At 44.2% G+C, this 9527-nt stretch overlaps 1 protein-coding gene and 1 long non-coding RNA gene across 4 annotated transcripts in view; one reads left to right on the top strand and one right to left on the bottom strand.

Moving 5' to 3' along the window:
- Positions 1–3133: 3133 nt before the first annotated feature.
- tll1 (tolloid-like 1) overlaps positions 3134–9527 on the bottom strand; it is a 55551-nt gene continuing 49157 nt past the window's right edge. For all 3 annotated transcript variants that reach the window (XM_048995750.1, XM_048995749.1, XM_048995748.1), the window contains exons 20-22: positions 7487–7700; positions 5437–5687; positions 3134–5308 (exon numbers count right to left, since the gene is read on the bottom strand). In XM_048995750.1, the coding sequence (XP_048851707.1) occupies positions 5174–5308; positions 5437–5687; positions 7487–7700 (600 nt within the window). In that variant the 3' untranslated portion in view covers positions 3134–5173. The remainder of the gene's footprint in view (positions 5309–5436; positions 5688–7486; positions 7701–9527) is intronic.
- On the top strand, positions 4616–7524 carry LOC125720396 (uncharacterized). Its single transcript, XR_007385436.1, has 4 exons — positions 4616–4690; positions 5192–5336; positions 6617–6706; positions 7393–7524. It is a non-coding gene; the product is annotated as an uncharacterized LOC125720396 (long non-coding RNA).

Below are 9527 nucleotides of genomic sequence, written 5' to 3'. Positions count from 1 at the left end.
CGTGACTCATTTGTTGCGCATACCATCTGAAACCTCTTCCCCCCCCCCCCCCTTCTCCATTAGACCGGGAGCTGGCGCTGAATGACTGTAGGAGAGACGTTCCTGTGTACAGTGGGCTTTACGGCGGTCTCACCTCCTAGGGAATGGGGAGGAGAAACCCCTTGTGAGAGGATAAAGCAGTTTAGCTGCCCCCCCAGGAGAAAGTGCTGAGGATTTACTTATTGATGTAGCCCGATCTTCATCTCTCCTCCCACCCCCACCCCCCCCCCCCCCCAAACGGTATACCTGCAGTATACTGGGGCACTTTAACTCTGGAGAAACCCGGAGGTCTCCACTATAAAGGGGCCCAAAAAAAGGTGCCACAGCACAACAATTTTTACCATCGCCAACCTTAACCCTAACCCCCCCCCCCTCCCATTACCTCAAATACCCCAGGGGTCCTTGGTCATGTTAATGTGCCTCTGGCAGTGCAGGAAATCGCTGGACAAAAGTAAATAAATAAATGAAGAATACAAAATAAAATTATTGAAAAATAAAACAGCCAGCCAAAGATGTGACTGCGTGAGGGTTCGCACGAGCCGGGAACGCCTGCGTGGGATATGTGCACAAGGTCGATTTTTGTTGAGCGAAAACACAAAGCGCAAGAAGATCATACGCCCGGCAACCCAGGGCCGCAGCCCTAAGCGACCAGCAAGGTAAATAATGTCGAAATAATGATGGCTCACCACGCTACATGGCCATTTTTCGTTATTCGCTTTTGTACAATTTATAACCACTGTATATTTACCACATTAGACATAAATTTCGTAATGCGGCGATTTCCTACTTCGCCCTACTCATGGCCGACACTTGCCAATAAATATTCCGCGTATTTAACGGCCTCTAACGTCTTATGGGTAATCACGGCATATGAGCGCTGTAAGTCACTCTGATCAATGGTGTACACCAAATTAAATAATAAATAAAGTCGGGGGAGGAATACAGTTTTAGTGCGTCGGTTGGCCGGGAAAACGGGACAAAGCAGAACATGTCAGTTGAGCCGGAATGTTGACCGAGGCTGCTGTCAGGCCAAACAGTAACCCAGCATACTCTTAATTCATTCTATTGCTTATTATTTCCAGCATTAAAAGTCCCTTTTTAAAAACACTAAACAACACATTCTTTCATCAGTGTCAGACACTACTAAGCTGTAGTGTGCCTGGCTCTTGCATATTAAATAATCAGGCAGAGAGTTCCCCATTTTTTCACTTCCGTTGAAAAGCCAGTTGAAAATTTTGCGCTGACAAAAGACAATCAGCCTTTTAAAAACCAATGCGGGAGACCTCATATAGCATAGCTCACCAATGTTACAGTGATGCTCTTCCTGAGCTAATTGTCTAATAAGATGCGGATAATATGACTAAAAGAGTTTCAGTCAAATGCTGACCAACCTCTGGTATTGAAAATGGCTGTAATAATGGTTTTTACTACTCAGTGACCTCATATGCGCATCTTTCCTGGAAATCTCTGTAAAAGTTGCCACTTTCTAGAAATTCCATTTATAGCAGTCGATTTTTCTTACATTCATTCCTCTTAAGTTTCAGTGGTTCAGGGGTACCTTGGCATGCTATACCTTTCCACCCGCAAATTAATCCAGGTTTGCTCGAGAGTAAATGGAAAGCCCCTGTAATTGATTGCACTTGAATGAATCAGTTTAATCTCCTTCATGCAGTACCCGTGCTGATTGCCCAAATCAAAGAGCCGCGTATGTAATTCCCACATTTTCTTAATGCCTATATTTTGCGGGCGTTTTATGATTACATAACGCGTATATTTAAAATTATTTTTTAACAGTCAGCCTGTAATCATATTAGCTTTTGTATAGTCTGACGAGAATATCATTCTTCACAAAGAACTGCAGCTGAAATCTGAATGGTATCAGGGAGGTTATATGGCTGTTCGAGCTGTTTGGAATAGAGAACTGCGGCTCGCTTCTGGCAGGTGCCTTAGCGACATCTAGTGGCGGCACGCTAAACAGCACCACACTGCCATTTTGTTGTCTTTTGAACCAGGATTTGCAGGAGGAACCCGGCACCGAGAGGAAGCTTAACGTTTAAGCCGTCGATCTCGTGTGTGTTAAATATATCAGGGTCACAAACACCTGGGTGGCACACATTTGCATAATTAGTACGGCCTGTGCTGAAATGTTTTCGACATGCATATGTTCACTGTCCTTTACCCAAGCGCATAGAAAACGGACACAGAAACATAATGAGCGGATCATAGTGTCTCTAGGTCAGCGTTTGTATTTAATATCTACGTTTGATGACCAGTCGTAGAAGAGACTGGTATTTTCCATCTTGCTTCTAGCTATGTTTATTTTTTAAAAAAAAAAATATGTAGGATATGTGTATTATTTCATTTGGCTTCATGTTTTTGAACAGAATAAGGCAGTGAAATCACCTTATGAGTCACAAGACAGGGCCTGATGGCAGCCAATCAGGAGGAGCCGTCCGTCATGCGGGGCTAATCACGGCTCCCCGGGCAGCTTCGGCCCTCCCCGCGGAGACAGCACGGGCCCCCGGAAGCTCTCCGTTTCTGCTGATTGCCGCTGACAATGTCATCCACCCCCCTACAGAGTGCAGAGTCACACTCCCTACAAAGGTTCATGGCTTCAGTCTAGATTACTCCCACTGCACTTCAATAAAAATGAAAAACATTTTATCATGTATGCAGTGCTTTAGTTGCTGCACTTCCGTATTGTAAGGAATTAAAATAAACGTTCGCATTCTCGCGTTTCACGCTAACGTTAGTAATAGCATGGATCGTTTGTGAATTACTGTCCTTACAAAAAGACTTGCTTGTTAGGAGAGATTTATCGATCTGTTTTATTAAACGTATGTCGGTGGTTTTAAGTTGTGGCCCACAAATATAGGAGGACAGAGGGATCACAGAAGGATAGACACATACAGTGCATACGAGAAGCAGACATTAAGCTACTGATGCGTCAGGAAAGAAAACACGTGTTCAGGATATCTAAACAGGTGTAAACAAAGTCACGTGACTTCAGCAAGAGTCATGTGACTTTAGAACGCTATTTTGGGCAGGACTGATATACAACTGGAAGCACCCAACAACATGAGAGACCCGCACATTTACCTTTTTCCACCTGACCCTTTTAATGACTGTAGAAGCTACCGTCATCGGGCTACAAACATTTGAGAAAATTAACATAAACTACTGAGAATTAGGTTAAAGTGGATCTTGGCACACACTGTAACAATGACACTTTGACCATACCACAAGTCCATCTCCCTTTCTTCTGACAACACATATAATGCACAGGCAGCAGACGCTTTTACTGTGGCTCAGGTACAGCCCATTTCACATCACACACGCAGTTCTTTGTCGAAATACCACTTTGTGTCACAATATATATTAGATGAGGTTCCCCAGAGAGTTGGGGTGTGTATCAGGACATTTTTGTTCATTTTTACAATAAAACGTTCAAGTTCTTTAAACTTATTATCAAATAAAATGATAATAATAAAAAAAGAAACAACAAACGTATCTACAGAGACATGTGCAAGAATATACATTTGGTACTAAGGCAATAGTTGTAATTCCACAGGACTAACGCTGTGAAGCTGAATTGTTATTCTCGATGTTCCGCCAGATGGGTTCACAACCCGATTCACACGACGGGTTGTTGGCTCATTGAAGTTCTGAAGTCCTGTAGACAATTTATAGCACCATTGTAGTTCCCTTCTGCCTGTCCCTCCCTTCCACAAGTATCCCCCCAAAAGTATCCCGAACCGCAGAGGCGATATCCGGTCAAAGGCCTGAATGACGCCTTCTCCGTCGTTTACCATTATTAGTAGATTTAAAAAAATAAAACAAAGAAACAAACAAAAAAAAAAAAAAATCCCTTGTTTGGTCAAAAACCAGGACCATTGAATGTAGCCGTGCAGGGAGAACCAGGTTTGCTGACATGGAGTCTGATCCGAATTCATCCGTCGTCGAAAAAAAAACGCATTCATCTGCTTTGAGCTAAATCAACACGGCAGGAATTAGCCATACCAGGAGCCTGTAGTGAATGTCCTTTATGATGTATTATAAGCACGCAATCAGAGCACAGTACTGCGGCAGCAGGACAGCACAAAGTGGACACAGATGGAAAATACAATATGCACTGCTCCACATTATATTTTTTTCCCCATAACATTTTTTTTGATGGACATGTGCCACAGCTGACAGCAAACGAAGCAGTGGAGCTTCCTCACTATCCATCCTCATGCATGAACTCATAATATCATTTAAGACAATGACGACAAAAAAAAAAAAAAAACAATAATCATCGAGACAGTTTTGAGACGTAAAATGCTGATTTAGCTACGAAGTCTGTGGGCATTGAAGGCATTTGGAATTGATCACAACGTGTGCTTCTCCTTTTGGGACCTTTTGGCTTCACACTTGAAGTACATTTTGGCTTGTAGCATCTGTGAAGATTAAAGTTGCCATCAAGACGGAATCTCCGGACGCCGTTTTCATTGGTCGATGTTCTTCGGTTTCTCGACGTGCCCAGTGGCGTTTAAGCACGGCAGAGGTACGCAGTAGCAGGAATCTCCTGCTGCAGTCTTGATCCACGTCACTCTACGAGGGTCCTTAATTCATAATACTAAAGCTGAGGAACGGACGCGCAGTTATCCAGGTAACTTTTAACATGGACACATTGTTGGGTTTTTCACGTTAGAGTGCGTGCCGAAGCGAAATACTTTAGATGAAATATTACAAATACCGCACAAAAAAATAAAGGCCCTCTTCCGCTTTGTTTTTCTATGCTCATAAATGTAACGCTTCTTCTGCCGTGGGTCCGTGTCACATCAGCTGAGTCAGATTCATCATATCGATATGACGGCCTGGTGCAGATAGGGTACCGCAAGGCGTTCAGTCAAGTCCCACGATCCTTTTCCAGCGTCCTTCACGGCGTTGCATGGACGCCACTACTTGACGTCCGTCAATCACCTCTAGAGTCTCCTATGAAGGATACAACAGTTTTATTTTGGTTTATCGTCAACTGCCTTCTTCTCCCCCACCAGCAGAGGTCGCGTTTCATTCAGCCTATAAAAAAAAAAAAAACCTTGGGGTGCTTTGAGGTTCTTGGATTTTTTTTTTTTTTTTTCGTTTTTAATTGTTATTTTTTGGTATGCAGGGTTTCCTGGAACTTGGTGCTGGTATATCGTATATGGAAGCCCTTCTTGCTAATGGTGTCATCACTATGGAAAAGCAGCAGCATGGTGTCACCGGCAGAATAGATCTCCTCTCGGGGCTGGAAGCACAACAGGAAGAAGAAAACAGTAACTTTTCGGGCCTCTTAATGTAGTGACCATTTGTGACCAACAGGGGGCGCCACACAAATGTTTGAGTTTAGTGGCGGTAAACACCACCATTGCTTACCCCTGATCCACAGAAGCGGCCCAGCCTCTGGGCCGAGCTGTCGTAACCATCGAACAGCTCGATATAATCATAGCCGCACTCCGCTTCCTCCTCGACCTCGAACGTGGTGAAAGTCAGCTCGATGCTGTAGCCCTTCTCAGTCGTTATCCTCCACTCGCAGTCCATGTGTCCTGGGTAGTTGTTATCCCCAAACTGCGAGTGTGAGTACAGGTTCTTCTGCCTGGGCTCCGCCCTCAGTCTTCCACCGCACTCTACGGGACAGGCAACGTGGTCACATGACCAAACAAGAACCAGGCCCCAAATCCTGCCATGTTGCATTAATGCAGATGGTTTTATATGACAACTTTATGTATACTGCAGACAAATATTGCTCATAATACCTTTGCGTTGCTGTTCAGAAATGTCTACACATAACCTTGCCCTCTACAGTAGCCACTGTATCTTTCAAATTTAAATCTAATTGTAATCCAAGAGTTCTAGACATGCTAAAAAGGGGGGGGAAATCACAAAGATTTCCTCTAGTGTACGTATAGTATAAATATATCAGTGATTATAAATCTATACATTATTAGTATTGGAGTATGAGAGTTTCAAACATTCGTGTATATACTGTTGCATGGACTGGATATTTTCCACCGCCAATACCATCTGATTTAAGGTAAGAGACTTCCGAGAGAGAAGGCCGTTTCCTCCATTTTTAGGGACAAAGTAATTATGGCTAAGGCTGCAGCTATTAGCCAAGCCTGTTACTAAAAACCTCACAACAGGCCACATCAGAGGGGACCCGTCCTGTTCATTACGCAGCCGGGAGACTGCGAGACCGAAGGCTTTTCATTAGCAGGAGCTGAACCACGGTTTCCTTTCAAAGGCAGCCTGTGGGACAGCGGTGCTTGCTGCCTCTTATGCTTCATAAATACTGTTACTCAGTTTTCAGACAAACAACAATAGACAACGATGCTTATGGGGAAAAAATGATAATTATGTGTCTTTATAACATCCACACTCTCTGCGTCCTGCCTGCAGCTTATGCTACGGACCTCCTCACGCACATTTTACACAGAATGTATATTTATAATTTATATATAATTGATTTATACTTTATTGTATTTACTGTGCTTGTATATACAGCTCTGGAATACATTGAGCCCACTCTATATATTTTTTTTATTTGCATTTGCAGCTTAATCCTGGTTCTGCTGTCAGAGGCTACGCTGTGAGGCCGGCTGCTTCCAGGCTCAAAGTTTCTAGGACAGCAGTACACAAGAATAAGGTGAAGCAGGAGACACTGGGAATGACCAGAAACCAGCCAGGTAGAGGGCAGAAGCGACTTCCTAATGCCAGAGATGACTGTCAGCTTATCCGGCAGTGTCTCATAAATCAGAGGATGACCTCAAGTGACCTTCAAAAGGAATGGGAAACATTAAGTGCAGGTGTGCAGTGCACTGCTAGGACAGTGTGTGTCAGGCTCATAGAAGCAGGCCTGAAAACCCACAAAGCAAGGAGGAATCCCTGCTATATTTTACACAGGCACATACCTATACATTGAGAAATAAGGGAAACTTAAAATGTTGCTATAGTCTCTCTATAGTTTATTTTATTTGCACCTGCTTAAATGCTTAAATGCTTTCAACGATATACAGTATTAAAGCTGGTTTCTGCTCTTACTCGGCTACATTTTTCTAATAAGATCAAAATTTTTTAAAAATCGATAATAATGTTAAATCTACTGGTCTGTCATGTAACAGTGATTTGTTTCATGTAATTATTTTATTTGGTATTGCAAAATGAACGTCGGCCTAAATAGGAAAAAGCTGATTAACACTGTCATTATTCCTAAATTGAATTAATAACGGCACGGCCACTAGATGGCACTAGAATATTTAAGCGTTCTTGGGAAATTTGCTACCTAAAACAATGGGGCAGATGAAATTGACCTTACTGTAAATTGACTTGCAGAGGTAGCGTCAGCGGCGAAAGGGAATAACGATCGGTGGACAGGGGCATTGTGGGAAATGCGGTAGGCCACGCTGACACCCACGGCAAGGCTGACCTGTGGAATGAGTGGCCTGGAAGCCGAGCCTCTGCACGGAGGCGTCGGAGATAAACCTGAGGTACATCCTGCTGCCCGTCGAGATCAGGGGCTCCGGGAGTTTGCTGCCGCACAGGCGCCCGAGGATGGCTGCCTTGTCGCTGTTGCCGTCGAAAGCCTCCAGGTGATCATAGGCGCACTCCTGGTGCTGCTCGATCTCGAACTCGCTGAAGGACTGAAAGAGGGGGAGATGGAGGGCCTTCAGCGTTTCCGCCTGGTCCGAGTTCACTCGTCGACTGCGTGGACGGCATTATCTTACAATGGTTCTTTGAATCTAACGGAAATAACAAATTAAACCGGGAGGGGGGAGTGGAATTTACTCAAAAGCCCTGGGGGATCCTACAGATTTACTGTGTGTTTGTCTGCCTCTTTTAGGCCGAAGAGAGGCTTTCGTGTGACTGCATTGGTTCCTGAGAATTCAGTTAAACTAGATCCACATAAAAAATTCTGAAGTAATGTGTACGTGTAAAAATTTGCCCAAGATTAAATAAAATACAGTTTAAAGTTTTTAAAAGCAGCTGTACCACTCCCAGACATGTGATCCTTCTAAGACAAAGATTCAGAGCTTTATATATGTGTGTATATTATATTTATATTACATTATGGGGACCATTGTGTGTGTATTGTATTTATATTACATTATGGTGACCATTGTGTGTGTGATGGACAATCTTGCAGTTACAGTTTGAAGTTACTTCTGTTCCTTGTTTTTCTGTTGGTCGCACTATCCTGCACATTATCACCATCATATTTAGGTGGAAATAATAGTCTGGCCCAGAGGGGGGGGGCACTTCTCAGTCAGTGTGCATGACTGGGCTGTAAACAGATGGCAACTGTGTAGGTAGGATTTAATGTTCATCTTCATTCAACTGCACACCGGCCATCGACAGTTTGCAAGTCTGTTTCACTTTGGCAACTAAACTAAAGACACGCCCCCCCCCCATGTAGTGTCAGAGCGGAGACTTGAACCCCCAGCCCCTGAGGTGTGAGGCGACAGTGTTAGCCACCGCACCACCATGCTGCCCCCCCCTCTCAGACCTTCGCAGAGAAACATGAACAGGCTCTGGGAGGATTACCTGCCCCCCCCCTCCCCTCCCCCCGCTGTCATCATCAGGCACAGAGGATACTCTCTCCTAAGCAGCTACCCCTGTGCAGTTTCAGGCTGGGGCAGATTTAAATGTGTCCTGCCATCTGTCTCACCCCCCCCTGCCCTAGTCTTCAGAGTAACTTTTTGAAGTAACTTTCCATTTTCAGACAGTCATGCTTAGCTATGCATAAACCCCCCCCCGCCAAAGATATTACGAGTTCATATGTGGATCCATTTCAGACAGACTGCAGTTTTCTGGGTCTTCTGTGCGAACTGCAGAGGCCATTTCTAGACTGGGGGGTCGGGGGGGGGCTGTTTTCACTTTTTCACATGGTTCTGTTATATCTAGCTGGTGAAAAAGCAATCTCACCACATCCCCCGTTTCAGATCTGCAGACCCAGAGCTGTTTGCAAAGACTTTGTTTAGTTTTTCCAAGTAAGTTCGTGCTTCCTAGTTAAAATCCTTGGAATTTCACTCTCGGTCTATGTGGGACAGAGGAAGGTGCAATTCGGTGATGAAATCCTAGAAAACGGAGCTCCCAGTCGCGCATATAATAGTGCGCCGCGACAGGAAAGCTACTCTAATCTCGCCAAAGCGGCACTAGACACCGACAGCTGTCCTTGAAGGGCAGCCTATATAAACCAGAAAGATTAAAAAAGCACATGTATGAAAAAGCAGGAACTGACCGTTTATGAGGGCGCACTCGCGACAAAATACGACAAAACGATTAATCCAGTAACAGCTGTTATCTGTTTTGTCTTTCGCGAGAACTGCCTCGCTGTCTTTGTGTTTCATGATCTTATTAGGATTTACTGTTCTGTGCATGGAGCCTTTCAACCAGACTACAGCTAGCTGCTTATACTCAATTATGACAGACCACTCTGGAGGGAAAATGTGCTGGCAGAAATGGCAAAT

This window comes from Brienomyrus brachyistius, chromosome 25 (genome assembly GCF_023856365.1).
Source record: "Brienomyrus brachyistius isolate T26 chromosome 25, BBRACH_0.4, whole genome shotgun sequence".
Classification (NCBI taxonomy): Eukaryota; Metazoa; Chordata; class Actinopteri; order Osteoglossiformes; family Mormyridae; genus Brienomyrus; species Brienomyrus brachyistius.
The sequence above is the reverse complement of the archived record's forward strand: the minus strand, read 5'-3'. Positions and strand labels throughout refer to the sequence as shown.